Source organism: Pinus tabuliformis, chromosome 2_1 (genome assembly GCF_031772625.1).
Source record: "Pinus tabuliformis cultivar Carrire ecotype Pingquan chromosome 2_1, CPIR1, whole genome shotgun sequence".
Taxonomy (NCBI): Eukaryota; Viridiplantae; Streptophyta; class Pinopsida; order Pinales; family Pinaceae; genus Pinus; species Pinus tabuliformis.
The window spans coordinates 551931693-551954084 of record NC_142299.1 but is presented as its reverse complement, the minus strand read 5'-3'; the positions used below and the strand labels follow the sequence as shown (position 1 = coordinate 551954084).

Below are 22392 nucleotides of genomic sequence, written 5' to 3'. Positions count from 1 at the left end.
AACAAATTAAGATTCACATCAACACACTGATAATCATTCACATCATTAAGTAACTTAACCAAAATAAACCTATGCACGCATATATCTAGCAACACCTCATCAAGAGAGTGGGACCAACTCCCTAATCAGGGTTGTGGAAGGATCAAAAAGTCATGAAATGCCTAGAAGATCATAATTTAATTAATCAAAAGGATATTACAATGTATGTTGTTAGAGAATCAAAGTTAACATAATTCTCTATGATATTAACTCCCATCTTTCACAACCACGTAACTCTACTTATACAATTTGTTAACACTAATAGCTCCTAGAATTACGACAATTGTCTGCCTACAATTACATAATGGTTTCCAAAGAAAAATAGAATATAAAGATAGCAGTGGATTTATTGATAGGTTAATCCACCATTGTAGCCGATGTCTCAAGATAGCGATACCAGCTCGATGGTCACCATTTGTTAAACCATGGTCTTTATCATTCTTCCACCAAATCTTCAAGAATAATCGAATTAGCAAGACACTTGGGCAACAATCCCCTATGACTATGCTTCATTGATTAATTATTCATAACGACATGACAAGAGGTATACTTGTGCAGTTTCAAATGTAAATTGACCAACAATGATGTAAAATGTATACAGGAAATAGGGTAAAAATGTGGGTAAAAAATGAAAATTCATCTACCAACCCAATGTATCTAACCAAATGTACCCACTTGATTTTCTTCCTTCGTATTCATTTACATCCTAAAAAATATTTGTTTCAAAAACAAATACATTCCCAATATATGAATATCCTGATGCTCATCCAAATTTTCCATAAACCATAAGAATTAATACTCTTTTATGATCAACATTTTACAACAATGAAGCTAAACAAAACTAATTATTTGTATAGAACAGAAATGAAGCTATTGGTATAAAACAAACAATGAAGCTACACAATGAAGCTTAATTTTTATTCATATAATGAAGCTTAGTTTCTATTGGTAACTAAACAAACTAGAAATGAATTTATTGGTATAAAACAAACAACAATGAAGCTACAAAAAATGCTAAGTCAAATGGTATAAATTCCAAAAATAATGAGAAAAGGAGCAATGCATCATTCTCTACTGTGTGTTCTACCAAATAAAATGGTAAAATTACTAGAGGAAAACTCTCTTCTTTACAATGCATTTTAAGAAGAATAAATGGATATTCAATATCTTATATTCTATTTTAAGAAATCCATTTGCATTCCAATTTCGAAGTACGTCCACATAAAGAGTTATAACATTTCAAGTTTCCACATACATCATAGAATTTCAAGATGATACTTTCATAAACAAGAAAATGAATTAGACTGAGACAAAACACATACTTGTGAAAAGAAAAGGTATGCAAAGAATTGGTTATCTTGCACAAATAAAAAAATTTCAATGTTTTTCATGTGGATCATGTAGCCAATACCCACTAATTGAAAGAATTGAATGCAAGACGTTTGAATTCAATAAATAGGAATACACTTTATCAGAAAAAACATAAATAATACCTTAAGCAAACGAAACTCATACTGCAATAGAAACAAGAAAATAAACCTTATTGATATGTGCATGAATTGAAAGAGCAATGAGAACAATATCAGAAGAAGGAAAGTGCGAGAGAAAATCAAATTGTACACTCTATGTTATATTAGGTATATATAAGGGTATAAATTTGGTTGATAGAAATATTTTATGAGTTAGGAGAGTGATAATATTTCACCCACCTCATTGTAATAAACTTACATTTTTCACCAAAATTGCTAAGGGAATATGCATTAGGTCTTTTCCTATCGAAATTTGTGAGGGATGCACATTTTCTGGAAATTTCCCAGGACTTGTACTTGCCCTTATGCATCTATAAGTCATGAGTGGTGTGTATCTATTTTTTTCCTTTAAAATTAATAAGGGAAGCCCCTTCTACTGAAATTTCCTTGGACTTTCACCCATCATTCTCCTTTTGTAAGTCATGAGGGGTGTATATCTGTTTTTTCCTTTCAAATTAATAAGGGAAGCCATTTTTTACTGAAATTGATTAGGACATGCACCCATTCTTGTCCCTATGAAAGTCATCATGATGGCTATGTATTCTCCCAAAATCACTCAGGAATTGTACCTTGGCTCTTTGCTTTGAGGTTTACATCCTATGTTTGAGGCACAATTTCCCACCACTGAACTAATGCCTCTTTGGAATGTTTTTATTAGTTAGGTTTAAATTTGTTAAAATCTATGAGATTTGATTTTCGAGCCCATGATTAAGTAACTTGTTCAATGTTTGGAGCCCTCCACGATGTATATCACTAAACTAATACCTCTTTGGAATATTTCTAATTATTTGGTTTAAATATGATAAAATATATGAGATTTTTTTTAGAGCCCACTATTACATAACCTATTTAGTGGAGGCCTATAGGTTTTAACCCCGTATAGAAATTACCTGCATACGAATTCTAGAAACATAGAAAATAAACAATGCGAGAGCATAACACATAAAACACATATACATAAAGATTTCCCCTAGATCCCAAAACTGAGACTACCAGCTTGATTTTTCATTATGTTCCTTTTAATGTTACAATACATATTTATACATGCCGAAGCATCCAATACCATGGAACGAAAACCATCACGTCCAAAACCATGGACCGAAAACCAACGCATCCAAAACCATGTGTTAAAAACATGCAGAAAACCATAGGTAGGTCCGCCCAACCTAATATAGGGTCAAAAACCAAAATTTTCTAGGGTGTTGCCCCAGACCCCATAAAGTGGGGTTACCTACACCCCCTCAAACCCCATGTGTCTCCTCTCGCTAAGCAATCAGTGCAACAATGGGGGGGCTCCTCCACCCTTCTAACCCCTTTATTAACTACATGGGCTAGTCGTGGAAAGAATATAACACAACACAACATTCTCCCACTTGTCGTTTTCTTTCCACAGGGGGCCACAAGAGAGCTTAGTCATTTATCTAGCCCTGCAATGCCCATTATTTCTCTACACCAAGTGAACTTCTCAAAGCTCACATATTTTGTCAATGCATCTGCAGTATTCTTCAAAGTGTCCACCTTTACTAGCAACACCCTTTTCTTTTCTATCATATCACTCACAAAGTGATACTGAACATCAATGTGCTTTGTCTTTGAATGATATGTAAGGTTCTTTGCCAAGAAAATTGCACTTTGGATGTCACAGTCTATTCTTATAACTCCCTGTACTAACCCCATATTTGAACACAATCTCAGCAACCAAACTGCTTCCTTGCTTGCATGAGTGGATACCATGTATTCTGCCTTTGTATTTGATAGTGCCACTACAGATTGTTTCTTACTCATCCAACTCACTGCACCTCCAAGTAGGTTAAACACATACCCACTTGTAGATCTTCTCTAATCTTGATCTCCAGCCCAGTCTGCATCAACAAAGCCATGAATATCCAACACTCTGTCAAATCCTGGTCTTCCTTGATAGCACAAACCATAATCACTAGTGCCATGCAAATACCTGAAAACCTGCTTCACTGTTGTCCAGTGCTCCTTCCCTGGTTTTGACATGACCCTACTCAATACTCCCACTTCATGTGCAATGTCTGGTCTAGTACAGACCATCACATACATCAGGCTACTGACTACACTTTCATATGGAACATGGGACATTTCCTCTTCCTCTTCTTGTGTCTTGGGACACTGTTCAGCAGATAACTTTACACCTATAGGAATCGGAACCTTCACCGGTTTACTATCCTGCATATTAAACCTCTGCAATATTGTCTCGACATACTTCCTCTGGTTTAACCAAAGCTTCCTCTTTGCTAATCTCTTTTAATTTCCATGCCCAAAATATAGTTTGCAGCACCAAGATCTTTCATGTCGAATTTGGAGGACAAATGGGTCTTCAAATCCTAGATATTTTCTTTGTCATTTCCAACCAGCAACATATCATCCACATACAAGACTAGATAAATAACACGGTCACCAATTAATTTAAAATACACACAATGATCTGCCTTGCTTCTGGTGAAGCCAAGTCCCTGTATAAATGTATCAAATTTCTGATACCACATCCTTGGTGACTGTTTTAACCCATACAGAGACTTCTTCAACTTGCATACCAGTTCTTTCTTACCCTTCACTGCGAATCCTTCAAGTTGCTTCATGTAGATCTTCTCTTCTAGATCCCTGTGAAGAAACGTTGTCTTCACATCCATCTTTTCAACCTCAAAATCAAAAGTAGCAACAATAGATAAAAGTAATATAATAGAAGTTACCTTGGCAACAGGAGAAAAATTATCACCAAAATCAATTCCCAACACCTGGGAATAACCTTTTGCTACAAACCAAGCTTTGTATTTCTCTGCCTTTCCTTTTGCATTTGTCTTCTTCTTGAACACCCATTTGCTGCCAATGGGTTTCCTTCTAGCTGGCAACTCCACCAGATCCGAAGCCTCATTTTTGTGCAAAGATGTCATTTCATCAACCATGGCCTCTTTCTAGAGTTTTCCATCCTCTGAAACTACTGCTTCCTTCACAGTTCTAAGATCATCATCAGTAATAGATAAAGCAAAATTGAACAGAAAGCAGATGGACTATACCTTTTTGGCTGCCTTCTTTCTCGAGCTGATCTTCTCACACTCGGAGTTTGTGGCTCTTCATCTTATGATTCTTCCTTTGCTATAGAGTTTGATTCTTCCTCCTTTAGCTCAAACTCTATCTTCTCAAGTTCCTTTGGTTGGACTTCATGTTCAATAACATCTTTCACCTCTCTGAACACCACATCTTGGTTGTACACAACCTTCCTTATTACTGGGTTCCAAAGATTATAACCCTTTAAACCATCCTTATACCCAATAAAGATGCACTTTTCAGATTTACTATCCAACTTGGTTTGTTTCTCCTTTGGAACATGTACATATGAATCACATCCAAATACCCTCAGATGTGAAAGAGAGGATTTCTTACCAGTCCATACCTCTTGTGGAGTCTTATCCTCCAACGTTGATGAAGGTGATCTATTGACCAGGTAACATGCTGTCTCCACCGCCTCTACCCAGAATTCCTGTCCTAACCCGACACCACTGAGCAAGCTTCTTGCCCTTTCCATCAATGTCTTGTTCATTCTTTCTACAACTCCATTTTGTTGAGGTGTATATGGAGTAGTCTTCTACCGTGCTATACCACACTTCTTACAAAATTATTTAAATTCCTTAGTGCAAAACTCTCCACCGTTATCTGTCCTCAGCACCTTTATCTTCTTCTCTATCTAGTTTTCCACTAGATCCTTGAATTCTTTAAACCTATCAAAGACTTCAAATTTCTTCTTAAGGAAATATATCCATGTATTCCTTGAGAAGTGATCTATAAATGATACATAGTACATAGACTTACCTAGTGATGGAACCTTCACAGGTCCAAACACATCACATGCACAAGCTCTAATATATGTTTCGCCCTCTTACCACCAGAGGAGAAACTCACCTGATTCTACTTTCCATATAGAAACTTTTCACAGAAATCAAAATCCAGAGAGCTATTACTCATACCTTCTACCATACATTTACCATGAAGTATTCGAAGGCCCTTCTCTCCAATATGTCCAAGCCTTTGATGCCACAGCATGGTCTTCTCTCCAAAGACCACTAGATTTTCTGCTCCACTTTCACAAACCAAAAAATTGTTGCACCCATCAACAACAGTGCTACCTTGCAGCTTGTACAGAGTTCCAATCCAAACTCATCACATCAATACCAGTGCTTCCTGAACCATCTTGCAGGTATCCTCTTCGAACACTGTTTTTACACATGCATCATCCAACTTGCTTACAGAAATTACATTTCTAGCCAATGCAAGAATATGTAGAACACCTAGAAGTGTTTTAACCCTTCCACCTTGCAACTTCAACTTTACGTTTCCACAACCAATGATTCTAGCCTTCCTATCATCCCCTAAGAAGACATCACCACCATCGTATTTCTCATAATCGCAGAACCACTCTCTATGGGAAGTGAAGTGAAAGGATGCACCTGAGTTAATCAATCATGCCTCATGATCTACATGTGTACTTGAAGAAGCCAAGTACACATCCCCACCTTCATCTGAAGTGGTTTTTGCCTCTGTAGAAGGAGCATCATCAGATCCCTTTCCTTTATCATGAGCTTTAGATTTATAGTTCCTTTTGTAGTGCCCTTCCTTCCCGCATTTCCAGCACACCACCTTTGCAGGTTTTCCTGGAGATTTAGATCTCCCACTCGATGACTTATTTTTGTTTCTGTTCTGGGATTGTCCTTTTACAGACAAGGCATCACCATTCTGGCTCTCCATATTTTTCTATCTCATCTCCTCCGTCAGTAAGGATGAGACTATTTCATCAAACTGTAAGGCAATTGCATTGCTACCTATTGCAATAACCAGAATATACAATGAATCTGGTAGAGAACAAAACAAACCCATGCACTTATCTTCATCTGAAATTTTAATATCAACAGATGCTAACTGACTTACGACAGTATTAAATGTGTTCAGATGCTTTGTCACAGAGTCTCCATTCTTCATCCTCAGGTTATACAGCTTTTTCCGCAGGAACAGTTTATTCACCAAAGACTTAGATTGGTACAAAGTCCCTAACTTGTCCCATAAAGCCTTCGCTATAGCTTCCCCTGATACATTCAGCAATACTGAATCTGAGACACACAATCGTATTGTGCTCTTTTCCTTTTGATCCAACTTCTTTCATTCTTCATCGGACACTCCCATTGGTTTAGTACCTAGATCTACCATGATCCACTGGTCTTTATCCACCAACAGATCATCCATATTGAGTTTCCACAACTCAAAACTCTGACCATTAAATTTCTTGATGTCTATCTTTCCACTACTCGCCATCTTCTTTCACCACCAGAATCGATCTAGCAGATCTCCCACTGAACAAGGTCTACCATAGGCCCGAGCGAAACCCCTCAACAACAAAGGCATCCCCTTGAAGCCAAAACAGCTCTGATACCAATTGTAGGTTTTAACCCCGTATAGAAATTACCTGCATATGAATTCTAAAAACACAGAAAATAAACAATGCGAGAACATAACACATAAAACACATATACACAGAGATTTTCACCTGGATCCCAAAACTGGGACTACCAGCTTAATTTTTCATTATGTTCCTTTCAATGTTACAATACATGTTTATACATGCTGAAGCATCCAATACCATGGACCAAAAACCATCGCGTTCAAAACCATGGATTGAAAAGCATTGCATCCAAAACTATGTGCGAAAATCATGCACAAAACCATAGGTAGGTCTACCCAACCTAATATAGGGTCTGAAACCAAAATTTTCCGGACCCCATAAAATGGGGTTACCTGCACCCCTCAAACCCCCTGTGACTTCCCTCGCTAAGCAATCAATGCAACGAGGGGGGGGGGGGGGGGGGGGGGGGGTGCTCTGCCCCCCTTCTAACCCCTCGGTTAGCTACGTGGCCTAGTCGTGGAAAGAATATAACACAACCCAACAAGGCCTCCATTGTGTTTATACAAATCTATATTTTAAATGCTATTTTACTTGCTGCTATAACGACATATCTACATATATTGGGAGGCTTCTAGACTTTCTAAAATGATTATGTTGTTATTCAAGGTTCAAATTTGATTCTTTAATTCCACCACGTGTTATATCAACTACTAGACCACAATCCAATGAACATCTTTTTTTTCATGTAACCATGCATTTGGAACATTAAGAACAGAGGGAGGGGGATGCCCTAATTCATGAAAAAAATTTCACTGAAAATTCAAGTTTTAATAGTCAAGAACTTTGTTGGGTCCAACTAAATTCATCTAAAGTTAATGTCATTTTAGTGGGGAGATATTTACTCACATCCATCTTCATGCAAATTCTAGCACAGGGGACAATCACCTTTCCTTAAAGAGGACCATCGTACAAAGAATACAAACTCTCTGAATTGTTTAGGAAATTTCTTTTACTATTTTTTAGATGAGAGGCTCATGCTTTGAAATAGGCTTTGAAGCAAACAATTATAACATTTTAGTTGGGAGATATTTACTCACATCCATCTCCATGCAAATTCTAGCACATGAGACAATTTCCTTTCCTGGAAGTGGACCACTAGAGAAGACACCAACTCTCTGAACTACTTATGAAATTTGTTTTACTATTTTTCATATGAGAGGCTCATTCTTTGGAAGAGGCTCTGAAGCAGACAATTATAACATTCGAGTAGATTTACTCTCTTGTTATTTCTGTTATTTATGTTGATCTTCAAGGATTATTTTTTGATTCTTAGTAAATCAAAATAACTTGAAATTAGATATGTTGCTCCTTTCCCTTCTAATTCCCCTCACCTTAAAGCTCTATGTTATGGATTATATTGTTTTAGGTAGACGATGGAGAAGAAAAAACTACTGATATTTCTGCTATTGATTTTGTTTTTCATTCCACAACTCTGACCAAATAGGTTTCTTATGTGCATTTTCCTATAAAATAAAAAATTATTAATGTTGGCATTATGATACATGTGTTTTCCTCGATGGAAACTCACTTATGAAAAAATTCACATGTCAGTTCAGAAGTGACAGAATGAATACAAAAAAATACTAGAATGAATATAGATGTGATAGAATGCATGACAATTCAGAGGAATCAATTCAGAAGAAAGATAAAGTTCGAAGTTTAAAAACTATACGCGGGTTCTGTTAAGCCAAGTCATGTATGCATGCGAGTTCAGTGAAGGAAAGTAGCCTATGATTTTTGTACCATGGTATTCAAAATACCAGGGGTCCTTACCATGGTATTGGCCCATAATAATGAGTGTGAGAATGAATATTGATCCTGTCAAAGATTACCATGGGCACTAATGTTGCTTTGACCCATGGTATTGGATAAGGGCTAATCTATATAAAGAAGTGAAGATCAAAGGGCTAAGTGTGAAAGAGAAAGAGTTTTTGATGAATACTTCAATATGAAGTATATTTACATTGTAAGGGCCATAATTATCACGTTGATCTGAAATAATTATGCACCGGTGGATATAATGATGGATCAAGATCACGAGACCTCAAATGACTCTTCATTGTATGATATGTTCAAGGATTCACTGGATCTAAGTACTGATGAATGTTTTTATCCTTGATTATTATAATCTGGGTCTTTCTAAAGTTCTGAAGAACTGCGCAATTATAGGTCAAAATTTGCATATATATACGTGGGTTGGTTTCAGGAAAAGCACGTATACATGCGGGTTCACTTCTGCAAAGTCACATATATAAAGTAAGGAGTTTTCTATTCATAAATGACTGATCAACCTTATCAATGCTAATGTTTCCCTATTCTATGTCAATGATGTTGTCATGTTGATCTAGGTTGAGTGATAATGTCTGAAGTAGATCTGATTGAATGATGAAGTTGAATTTGGGTATTAATTTATTGATGAATGTTAATATTACTAGCTGAGTGTGATTGAAGATCAGAGATAGTCCTCTGATTGGTTCAGAGTGTTGCAGTAGATCTGAGTGTGATTGAATGATCCTTTCAAAAATCGCAGTGGTCAAATTTTCAGTTTTTAGTATATTAAGATCTATACACGTGTTTCTCTCCAGAAAAGCGCGTATGCATGTGTGTTGCCTTAAGTGAAGTAGCATATACATTTTAGCAAATGAATGATCATGGTTGCATTTGATTCTATGTGTTAATGCAGCATTATGAGATCAATTCTATGTACTGGCTACAGTGATATGACTCTTCCAATTGATTGGTTACGTTTTAATTATGTATCAACTTTTTGGGTTTTAGTGATTAGTTGTGTTAGAGATTGATGATTGCATTTTAGCATAAGTGTTGACATTGGATCCAATCTAAAATTTGATGAAACATCATCCATGGATATTGTTGAGGGTTGGAGCCTTTAGTGAGGAAGTCAAAGCTTCCTACCAGTAGTAGCTAGTGATCAGATCAGGGGGTTCGAGCTCCCTTCCAATAGGAGTTGGAGAACGAGTGAAGGTTGTAGCCTTTAGTGGGTGGGTTCTTGCGTACTAGTATGAGTCTATACCAGTACAAGAATGTTAGTAGTTTTTGATATTAATAAGTTTTGAAGACTCAGATGACAACAACACTGGTTTTCTACCATATTCGGTTTCCACCTTAAATCTTGGTGTTCATGTGTGTTTTATGTGTGATACATTAATCTTTTCTTACTGCACCTATTTACTTCTTATCAAATGCCTGATAAATCTCTTACATTTTGGTTCAAAGTTTAATAGATAAAGAATTAGCTATTTTACAAAGTTTACTTGGAATACACTAGTTTCTATTACAATAATCATGTATATACACTAATTGGGTTCAGTTAAGTCATGTATACATTTCAGAAAAGAAAAATTATTATTAGTTTTTAAAATATTGATTCACCCCCCTAGTATTTTTTCCAATAATTGGCATCAGAGAAGGTCTTTTAAAAGAAGCTTGATTGCTTGAAGGAAGATCCTGCAAGATGAACAATCAAGAAGGATGGGCATCTATCAGACTACCACTTTTCAATGGAAATAATCTTATATATTGGAAAACAAGAACCAGAGCCTATCTTAAGTCTTTTGGAGAAGATGTTTGGGCAATTGTGGAAGGAGGTTGCCAATATCTAGTGGAAGTTCCCATATATGCAGCAGAAAAGAAGACGTATGAAGACAATGCCAACTACCAATGCTTTATTGGGAAGTCTAAAAGAATCAAAATTTGTCAAATTTATACAACTAAACACAACAAAATAAATATGGGACAGAATCATTCAAATCTATGAAGGCGATACTAAGGTAGAATTGCTAAAATCCAAACTCTGAGAATTCAATATGAAACTCTAAGAATGCATAATGATGAAAGTATTGCTAGTTTCTTTCTTCGTATAGATGATATTGTAAATAGCATGAAAAATATGGGTGAAGAAATAAAGGACACTACTTTAGTAGAGAAAATATTAAGATCTCTAACTCCTAAATTCGAGTCAAAAGTGTCTGCCATTGAAGAGATTGTTCAATTTCATGGGATCGTGACTGCTTTCGAAATGAGGAAAGGAGGTCCCTCAAAAGTCAAAGAAGCTGCATTTAAATCATCTACAAAGGGAAAAGCAAAGGAGGAACGCAAGAAATTAGGATACATATCGGAAGAAGATGAGTTGAACATTGTAAAGAAACATGAACTAGGCACCAGAAGCTTTAGAGGTAAGCTTCCCTTCAAATGTTTTTCTTGTGGTAGAGTTGGTCATTATGTTGTCAAATGTCCTCATAAAGATAACTATGACAAAGGGAAGGATTCTGCAAAAAACAATAGGAGAGAGTTTGATAGTAGAAAAAGTTATTATACTCATGAAGATAGTGATGGCTTGTCAAATAGTGAAGAAGGTGAATATGATCAAGGTCTTAAATTACTCATGGCTTTTCAGTCTAATGACAAATTTGTGGATGCATTAGAAGAAAATGATTTCTGTGAAGAAATTACTGAACTCAAAATTTGCTTGGAAGAAAACAAACTGGTCATAGATGCTTTGAAGCATAAACTCATAGAAAAAAAAGTATAATGAGAAGTTAGAATGTGAAGTAGTAAGTCTAAGAAAGGAACTTGAGAAAATAAAAACTTTGAACCTTATATTTGCTAAAAGATCTGGAACCTTAGATGAAATTATCAAGTCACAACACTCTCCTCTTATGAAGATAGATCTTGGATACACTGGAGAAACATCTCATCCAGAAAAGTCTTTAGCCACCACCGGAAGCTATCTAAATGCATAGAATATACATATTAGAAGTAATGACTTAAAAATGGACCAATAAAGTAATATTTGAATTTTTTAATTATGAAGCAATTTAATTTATTAATTAAAAAATATTGTATTTTTTTTAATATTGTAAGTTTTAATTAAAAAACAAATATATAAATACACTTCAATTTTACTATTATTATAAATTTATTCAAATAAGTTGCAATTATCTATTTAATTAAATTTTATAATAATAACCTCTCAATTGCCCACGAGGACAATGACCTGACAATTGATGAAAACAAGAGTATATGTATTCTATTTTGGTGACCATTCATCCATACAACAATTAACTCTTTTTATATCCAAACCTCTCTTTCGTCGCAAGAAACAATATTATTTTATTTTAAATGAATATGAACTTAATTAAAAAAACGATACCATGAACCAGAACATCACTTACAAATAAAAAACGATACCGAAACAATAACATGAACCAGCGAACCGTGAAGCGTTCCGTGGCATAAGCTTAGGCGTGATCCACACTGTACATAAAATACGGTATATCATCTGGAAGAATCTACTGACGCCTATAAAACGCCAACCTGGACGATGAATCAAAGTGAGCATTTTGGGCTGCCATTTCCGAGTCGCCTCCCTTCTTTGTTGCCTCCCTCATTGTATCACCATAGTAACTTCATACAGTGCCACTGTGCTCCGCCTCTTATCAATGGCCACCATTTTCTCTGTAGCTTTTCCTCTCGACGAATCCCCTCCAATAGACGCTGGGGATACCCTCCGCAAGCCCCTTAGCCTGTGGCCGCGTCTCTACAACTCGACTGTCACAAATGCTCTCTGGCAGGTCAGACGCAGCATATTAGAAAAGCATGTGTTAAATTTTTCTCTGAGACCCCCACAGTCACAGTGGCCAGTGGCCCCCAAAACCAAAAGTCCGAGTCAGAGCCGCACAAGCATACTCTACAACTTTTCCTCCGATCACATACTGCGAGAGCAATACAGGGATCCCTACAATGAGGTCAGGATCGGGAAGCTTTTGGAGGATTTAGATGCCTTAGCGGGCACCATTGCTCTCAAGGTAATTTATATTTTATTTCTGAAGTTATTTGATTTATCTGGTTCTACTTTTAATTTATGCTCATCACCTCAAGTAGAGACCATAGCGTCTTCCATATAATAGCTTGGAGCAGAAAATCATTCATTTTTTCATTGATATGTACTGATATATATACAATGGTATTGCTGATATACAATGCCGCCCCATTCCAACGACGGATCCCGAGCACCCAGGAGCATAGCTCTACTGTGAGCTGTTGATAGATATGTGACGATGATCCCGTTTTTAACATTTGGCTGTCATTTACTTTATATTAGTCATCTATTCAAATTTCCTTTATATGCAAAATAAAACAAAGTAAACGTCCATAGTCTTTGGAAGCTGATCCATGCATAATTCCTTAAACATATATATTATTTGTTTTTAGTTTATATATTAATATAATATACATCAATAATCTGAAAGCCAGCTCTCATGAACAAATATATCAATATACAATGGAACGTGCGTGTCTATATATACATAAAATCAAATTTAATAAATCAATAATAATAAATAATAGAGATTATATATATAAAATATAATTTAGTTTAATAAATTTTAGGGCAATAATTTTTGTGTAATTTTTGTGAAATTTCTGGTGGAAAAAATTGTGGCCAAATTTTAATGTGTTGTTTAAATTGGTGTTTTGACTGCATATATGGATTCAACACTCTCAAAAACTCTAAGACACTTATATTGTGAAGAGTTCACCTCTCAAAGTTGTGATTTCAATATATCTCTATCTTTTAAACAAATTAAATTGGAAAATAAACCAAAAATACATTCCAAAAAATCACACTTCAAAACTACTTGAATTTAAAATATGTTGTATGTATTTTTTATATAAATTCCCCATATATATATATATATATATAACATTACTCTTTATTTAAGCCTTTGCCAAATTCTCCCTCTTCATCTCCTCAGGGTGATTAACAGCACTTGTTAGTCTGAATCAGGTTGGTCAAAACTTTCTCTCATGTAATTTCTACCAAAGACTTTGCTTAATATATAAAATATATTTTCAATAATTATTTCTTTGCTTAATATTTAAAACATATTTTACATAGTTAAAAAATATGTCTTTTACTTAATGGATTATATATATATAATTGTTTAGATTGATCAAAGTTGCCTATGAAAAAAGCATTATTACATATTGTTTCGGATTGATCAAACTTGCACATACAGATTTAGAGTCGAGTCAAAGAAAATGACATTATATTCTTAATGGTTTATTTTCTTGCAGCACTGCTCCGATTATGACGACACACCGAGACCATTGTTACTAGTTACAGCGTCTCTTGACAAGATGGTGTTGAAGAAACCAATCCGTGTGGATACCGACCTGAAAGTTGTTGGTGCTGTTACTTGGGTTGGCCGCTCATCAATTGAGATTCAAATGATCATAACTGAGCTATCTCGAGGTATTTATGTAACAATGGTTCACTATTTTTCGTCACTGCCATTTACTTTTCGAATGTTGTTCTGTAATTGAAGAAGCTCCCATGAGATTTTTGCTTGGGCTTTTTCCGCAGGGGACACTGGAAGTGGGGACTCTGTTGCTCTAATTACAAACTTTACGTTTGTGTCACGAGACTTGAGAACTGGAAAATCAACCCCTGTTAACCGACTTGTACCACAAACAGACACAGAAAAGGCACTCCTGGCGGAAGGTGAAGCAAGAGACGTGAGAAGGAAGAAAGAAAGACAAAGACGTAGAAAGGAGTTTGAGGAAAGCAACAGGTTGCATGGCGATGGTGAGAGAGTAGAAGCTTTGTTGAGAGAAGGTCGTGTGTTGTGTGACATGCCTGCTTTAGCAGACAGGGACAGCATACTGATAAAAGACACAAGGCTTGTAAATGCACTCGTTTGCCAGCCACAACAACGCAACTTACATGGACGAATCTTTGGAGGGTTTCTGATGCATCGTGCCTTTGAGTTGGCATTTTCTACATGTTATGCTTTTGTTGGTCGCGCTCCTTGCTTTCTGAAAGTTGATCGTGTTGATTTTCTGAGACCAGTGAGTAGCACTTCCCCAACTCATTAGTTGAGTTTGGTACGTTTAATTTCGTAATAGTTTTCTGATTACTAGTTTAATTATAAATTTGATATCGTAGATTTTGACACATTTTAGAAATATGATGAGCAAGATTAACTATTAAGATGATAAGATATTTTAAGAAAACTTGTCAAAATATTCTAGAATCTACTATTAAGATGATAAAGATAACCTAATAACTTATTTTTTCCTAAGTAGATACGCTATCAAGTCTAGCCTAATAAAAACAAATTAAGTACTTTCAAAAGTAGTAAATTTATAGAGTTGTTTGTAATTTGAGGTGAAATCTTGATTTATGCTATTTAAACTGGTTTTTTGACTATATATAGATTCAGTACTCTAAAAAAATTCCTAGGGCACTTCGATTACGCAAAATTGCCTATCAAACTTGTGCTTTTAATCAATTTCTCCCTAATTTTAAGCAAATTATACCAGAAATACCCATCAGAAAAAACTTTTAAAAATCACACTAAAACAACTAGAATTTACAAATAAACCTACTTAGTTTTCAAAAAAATCGAGAGTAATTCACAAATAAAGCTACTTGTTTTCCAGGAAAATCGAGGGTAGTAGATTCACAAAGCCTCGGTAAAATGACATTTTGAGGCACATGTAACTTAATTTAATCCTCAGGTCTTTGAATTCAATTGGATTGTCCATTTTGAAAATTTTTTAATAAAATTAAGTTGGAAAAAATGTCCTCACACCTAATTCATATTCCCAGAATATGATTCTAAAATATTCCTAAAATTGATAATGAAAATAACGAAAATAAGATAATATATTACCATAATCAAATAATGATAATAGGATAATATATTGCCATAATTGATAATGAAAATAATGATTTATGTATAATACAAATATAAAAAGTACATGAGTCAATGCCACTATAAATTAAAATAAATTCATATTCCATTAACAATAAGACTTAAATGAACTGAGGTTAAAAAACTATATTGATTGATTGTAGGTACATGTTGGGGACTTCCTTTGTTTCAAATCCTGTGTTTTATTCACGCAACTAGATGACCCAAAGCGACCACTCATAAGTATTGAAGTTGTTGCACATGTTACCAGACCAGAACTGAGAAGTAGCGAGGTAAGTCGTAGTTGAAAACATGAAATGTGCAGTACTCCATGGCAGAGAAAGTGGAGGTCTGTTTCAGAGTTGGAGTCTAGTCTTATTCATTAGTTGAAATTTGCGATTATAAATCCTCCTTCAAACATGTGTGTCATTGGTTTGCTTGATGCTTGCTTTATGTAAGATGAGATTCATGCATCTCCATATGTGGCGTTGACCAGGTATCCAATACTTTTTATTTCACATTCACAGTAGACCCTGATGCTCTGGAAGGTGGATTAAAGATTCGCAAAGTTCTGCCCGTGACAGAAGAGGAAGCTCGTCGTGTCCTTGAGCGTCTTGATGCTGAATGTTTGGACTAAGTCGGAACAAGTCATTTTATCTCTAATCTATATAAAAGTATAGCAAATCAGAAAATAAATGACTGGAAAAATTTGTGATTCATAGGTTATGAGCCGGGTAGTCTCTTAATTCCAATTCCATGAATTGAGATTGCAAAACGCAATGGAATGATGTTGTAGAGTTTGACGTATGACAAGAGACTGAGGTCACAGCAATTCGCAATTTAGTAATAAGCTTAGTTGAGTTTGTTATGATATTTTTTATATTAAAGTAGCTATTATGATTGAATATTTGGAGAGATTTTGGCATGTATTAATGTATTTCATATTATGATTGATATATTTTGTTATATATTTATATATTTCATATATTTGATTATATAAATTGAGGTTGAAATTTGTTCATGAATAAGAAGAAGGTGTAGATTGTTGAATCTTTTTAGAACAAGTTATTTTGGTTGAGATGTGGTTGTTTTCCAAGTATCTATATTTTATTTTACAAGGAAGGGGTTATGAAATCTTTGCTTGTTCAATTACAATTAAGAGATTTCCAAGAAATTTGGAAAGATTAGTCATCTAGAACTCATGTGGAAGCGTAATAAGAGGTTGACATGTAAGAAGAGGCCAATTATTTTAATGTGTGATTATTTATTTTTTAATTTTTCAATTTACAATAAATATTGATAAAATTCATCACCGCTACTTCTTCTTAACAATAATCATTAATTAAATATTATATTAAAAAATTATTACTATGTTTTTAAATTGACTTTATAATTATAAATAATTAACAATAATAATTTTAATATTTTGAATGGAGTGTTAGAGTCCCAACACGTGAGTTAGATTTATGGCCATCAAACATCTAGGGGCAAGGATATGACCACATGCTCTCTCAGTACAATTTAGCCATAACTCCATTACATGATTGTGATTATTATTTTGTTTAATCTTGCGCCGTGTATCAATTCAATAATTTGTAGACACGGGAAGTCATTGCTAATTAAAAATAATTAACAATAATAATTTTAATATTTTGAATGGAGTGTTAGAGCCCCAACATGTGAGTTAGATTTATGGCCATCAAACATCTAGGGACAAGGATGTGACCACACACTCTCTTGGTACAATTTATCCATACCTCCATTACAGGATTGTGATTATTATTTTGCTTAATCGTGGGCCAAGTATCAATTCAATAATTTGTAGACATGGTAAGTCATTGTTGGTGGTAATGTTGAGTTCATGTTAAATCTCCTATGCAAAATATTCATTTTGAACTCAAGTAGAAACTCATGGTAAGTATAGGGATGTTGCACCACACACAGAGGGATTTATCAACATGGCTGGGTTGATAGAAAGGCATATTATTGGTTTGCATGGTTCTATTGTTTCTCATTACTCTTGTTACTCCAATCATCTTCTCCAGGTATCTTGTACATTACTATGTCTTGGGTTCCTTATTTTAGAATATTCTCATTTACTTTCCACAACTTCAAAAAAATTCAACCTATGCTCAACTCACTCTCAGTGGGAATTCCCCTCTAGATCATTACCCTTTATTTTGTTCTAGTAGTTTTTTGGAGTCTTAAGAGGTGTAATGGTTTCCTACCTCAACTAATTTATCTAAGTGAAATTCTCCTCATAATGTTGTACTAAGCTTCTTTTGATTTTTTTTACTCTCTCCTTAGTGTGTCCTCATGAACTAGTTACCTTTATTCTGTGTTCTTAGTGAGGTTTCAACCTTGGTATTTGGTCCATTTTGAGGTTATATCAGTGAACCAAAGTTTGAATCATTACAGTTTCATGGCTCCTTCTCTATCCCTTAAAGAATTTTCTCTCATTGTTTCACACCCCCTTTGATTACTCTCTTTCTATCTCCCACTTGACTTTGTTCTTAGCCCTCCCCCTCTTTGTCTCTATTTTTCATGAAATTCTCACCACTACAAGTCCCTTGTCACTTGGTGAATCTCCAATTGTAATTTCACATTAATGTGCTTGAAGAAAGTGATGTGTAGCTTACTTTTGGGAATGTGTTGGCTCTCACCTCTAGAAAAGGGTATAGAACTCAACTCAAATGTAATGGGTCAACATTTCTCAGACTATCTAGGAGGAAATTTCCCAATTGATCATGAAATTGATGGGGAGAGAGAATTCTTAACAATCTCTAAGTTGTTGATGGGGATTGTGTTGAAGAATGTAGGGAAATTAGAGATATTAGGATTCTTCTAAATTTGATAACAATTTGTAAAGCACTTTTACAATTTTCTTGTTAGCTTGATCTTATTCTCCTATTATTATTGTATTTGTGTTTACTTCATCAAACTGCTACCAAAACACAAGAAAAAAGAACACAAGATATTGGCTTTCTACTAGGGGAAAACCTTTCTCTCTTAGAGAGGAAAACACTTTCGTAAATTTATCTTATTGAAGCTTCTATTGATTAATGTCAAACGCTAGACCCTTGACAAGAATATCCTCCAAGCACAAGTCAAGTCCTTCCTTTTTCCGACACTTCGTTTCCTGGCACTTCATCCTTCTTCTTCCGGCAACTACTGATAGTCCTTGTTATGCTAGCTCTATAAGAGATACTTATCTTTGATCCTTAGTGAGGTCCTTCACCTATGAGGATACATTCCTTCTCTTTTCCAAATGATCTTTTTCTTGATGTGTAGTTGCGAAATTGATATGATAGCACTACACCCCTAGTTTCTTCGCACGTGTGAGCATTTACCTTATGTATTTTTCTCCTTCCTTCTTTGCTTGAGAGAGTCTCTTCCTTGATTTAGTGGGAGGCCTTATAGGCCTAAGTTTATAGCTCAAACAATGATAGATATGTGACTGTGATAATGTTGTTGTAATCATTGCATATAGCCCTCTTTTTCTCACATGTGTGCCTATAGTTCACCCTTAGAACAGAATTCCAAGGCTTGATGTTTCTTCCTCTTTCTTTGTTGCATGAGAGGCTTCTTTTCTTCACTTTCCCTTCACCCTTAACTTGTATTCCTTCTCGTTGATTTCAGAGGTGATTGTGTCTTGTTGTTGTTGGAGTGAACGGCCTTTACATATAAATGTATGTCCCTCATTTAGGATGACTTGAGGCCAACTTGTCTTTTCTTCTTCGGATTAGCTTCTTTGGTGATGTTGTTGCATGGAGAGAACTTGTGAATTTTCTTGGAGGGACATCTTTCACTATAATACATAAATACACATGGTGTAGCATTCCCTTAAGGGTCTTCAATATTTATTTTGACTCTTTGACTTTCCTATATCACTTTGACATGTACTAGACCTATTTCATTGAGCAAGAAACTCATTGATATAAAAATAAAAAATAAAATAAATAAATAAATAATAAATAATAAAATAATAAAAATAAAAATAAAAAAATTCTTGAATAAATCCAAATATCAAAATTACATTTATAAAGATGGAACCTAGTTACACTTTCTTCAACACTCCCTCTAAACTAGGAAGGTATTCATAAATTATTACAGGGAATTTGGTTATTTTTTAATCTTGAATAATTCACATAAGAGAAACCAGATTAGCAATCCATCTGTTATAGAATCATAGTAACCAACATTGTTTATAGCAAGGCCTTGACTAACAAATCTATCTCTCATAAGATCATAGAACAATTTTGGCAAGACCAATGATATATAGACACTTTTATCATTGTCTCTCAAGGTACATACCCAACCAGGTGTTCACTGAGTGTGACCTTCTAGGACTATTCTTATTTTGGGTTCCCAACCATCAAACAATATCATTCCTCTTGCCTACTCTTATCTTGGATGCTCTACACATCCTCAAATAGCATCATATGCCAGCGCATTACCTAATCCTCCATTCTTTCTTCCAAAGTGAAGACAAGAATGTTGTGTCTATCTCTTCCTCTTAATTGAGGAAGATATGGCAAAGTTTCCTCCAACAAGGAACTTGACCAAGCTCCTTTGTAATTAGGAACTTGTTACAACTCCCTCTTAGCTAAGCACTTGTCCATTTATCAAAAAATTCTTCTTCATGGTTCCTTGAGTTGTTGGATCTCTTACTTTCTTTAATGTCATGAAGTCTTTGTTTGAACTTCTTCTTTTTGTAGGGCATCGACCATCGATCACTTTCCTTCCTGGTTTTTCATGTCATTTATTCCTTCATGGAAAGTGGTCTTCTTGATACATGTCGGGATATTTCATCATCTGGTTACTATTTTTATCTACTTTAAAATATTTACCATATGGATGATTTGTTTTATTTGCTTGTTCCATAATTTTATCTAGTAGCCCTTCATGACTTCATCCTAATATTGCTTCAACATCAAATGGTGCTTTGCTGGATGGATTTCCATCATGACATCTTTGTAGACTTGAATCAATTATCTGCATCTTAATATCTCCAAGGCCTTCATGGGTGTCAAGGGTCCTTTTATGTTTTTCTTCCTTTGTTAGAGTTTGCATGCCTTCTTTTGGGAGACGTCTTTAATGGATCTTGTCAAATAATGATTTTGTGTGGCCATGGTGTTCTTCACATGTTTGATCCATTTCTTCATTTGTTCTTCATGTATGTTTAGTCAACCACCTCATGCCCCTTATGAGGGCACTTCTTCATGTTGACCTTCATTGGATTGTAGTACATGCTTTCGAGCATGTCATTGGTGAAAGAGATCCTTTTATACTTGATCATGTTTTAGAAATATTCCCATGATTCAATAATACATATGATGACATGACTAAACTTTGATTCATAAATACCTCATCTTGATTCTTCTTTTGATCATATCGGGTTCCTGTTTGTTGGTCCTTCTTGATTGGTGTAGTCTTTTCTTGCATGCATGTCATTCTTTCTTGAATCCCATGAATGGAACTGCCATTGAGACATTTGCTCTTATTTATGAACTTCCTTTTGAAGATTCTGTGAGAGGATCTTGAAGAACCTCATCCTGCAAATGTTTCTTCCTTTTGATGATGGATGCTTTCTAATATTTTTTAGTCATGATCATTTTATTTCATCATGAATGAGGTCCTTTAATAGATATATTCCTTATAAATGAATATCTTGCGCTATATCTACATCATGCTCCTATATTCTAGAAGATATATTTTAACCATGCATTCCATCCTATTTTTATATGCTCCTATACTACTCAAAACTTTGAAAGAAGACATATGTAAAGAAGTTGACGTAGTCATAGTAGAGATCTGGAGGATCTTCCTTCTTCTGCTTCTTGTCTTCTTCTTTCACTTCTTGAGTTATGTGATATTATTCCTTTCTTCTCTTGTTGTTTTTTACCTTCTTAAGTTTGGGACAATCCCTTTTGTAGTGTCCATATTCTTGACAACTAAAGCATTGGACTTTGGACATATCTCTATTGCTTGTCCTTTATGGACCAAATTTTCCAAACTTTCCTTTTCTCTTGGCCATGGTAGCAAATGCTTATTCTTTTTATCCTACATCATCCTTGGCTTTGAGTCTAGTCTCCTCAATTTTCCATAGAGACCACAGTTCACTTAGTGGGGTAGCTTCCTTCTTGGCATATATGCTTGATGTGAAGTTGCCCCAATCCTTAGGTAGGGCATTGAGTACTGCATTTGTCATTTCTTTGTCTAATATTACTTCTCCTAGTTCTTGAAGTTGATCTCTCATCTTAGAGATCTTCATGAAGTAGGAAGATATTACTTCCTTTCATATCTTCATCTACAAATCATTACGTAGAGATGTCACTTCTCTAGTTTTGCTTACTGAGAATAGCTCTATTAGTTTATCATACATTTCTTTTGATGTTTCAAATTTGGAGACATAAGGAATGAGAGAGTCCTTGATAGATTCTATTAGAATCCTTTGATCTCTTGTCTCATCCTTATTTTACTTGTCTAAGGATTGAGTTTGTTCCTTAGCAGGGACAGTGGTATTCCCTTTGATGAGGTCTAGAAGTTCATTCTCCTTGAGAAGTAAATCAATCCTCTTCTTCCATGCAAGGAAGTTAGTAATCCCTACCATTTTTTTCTTTCCTTG

The 22392-nt window shown here is 35.0% G+C and overlaps 1 protein-coding gene across 1 annotated transcript; it reads left to right on the top strand.

The window, feature by feature from the left end:
- The first annotated feature begins 12506 nt into the window (after window positions 1-12506).
- On the top strand, window positions 12507-19731 carry LOC149201551 (acyl-coenzyme A thioesterase 2, chloroplastic-like). Its single transcript, XM_089401308.1, has 6 exons — window positions 12507-12872; window positions 14143-14320; window positions 14432-14916; window positions 15929-16057; window positions 16261-16388; window positions 19668-19731. The coding sequence occupies exons 1-6, from the start codon at window positions 12507-12509 to the stop codon at window positions 19729-19731; spliced, it is 1350 nt and encodes a 449-aa protein (XP_089257434.1).
- Window positions 19732-22392: the final 2661 nt, after the last annotated feature.

Bases quoted from the DNA above. Each gene is read 5' to 3' on its own strand.
- LOC149201551 (XM_089401308.1), top strand. From the start codon at position 12,507: ATGGCCACCATTTTCTCTGTAGCTTTTCCTCTCGACGAATCCCCTCCA. The intron at 14,321-14,431 runs GTATTTATGTAA...CTTTTTCCGCAG, and splicing joins CATAACTGAGCTATCTCGAG to GGGACACTGGAAGTGGGGAC. The intron at 16,389-19,667 runs ATGTTTGGACTA...TTTGACATGTAC, and splicing joins CTTGAGCGTCTTGATGCTGA to TAGACCTATTTCATTGAGCA.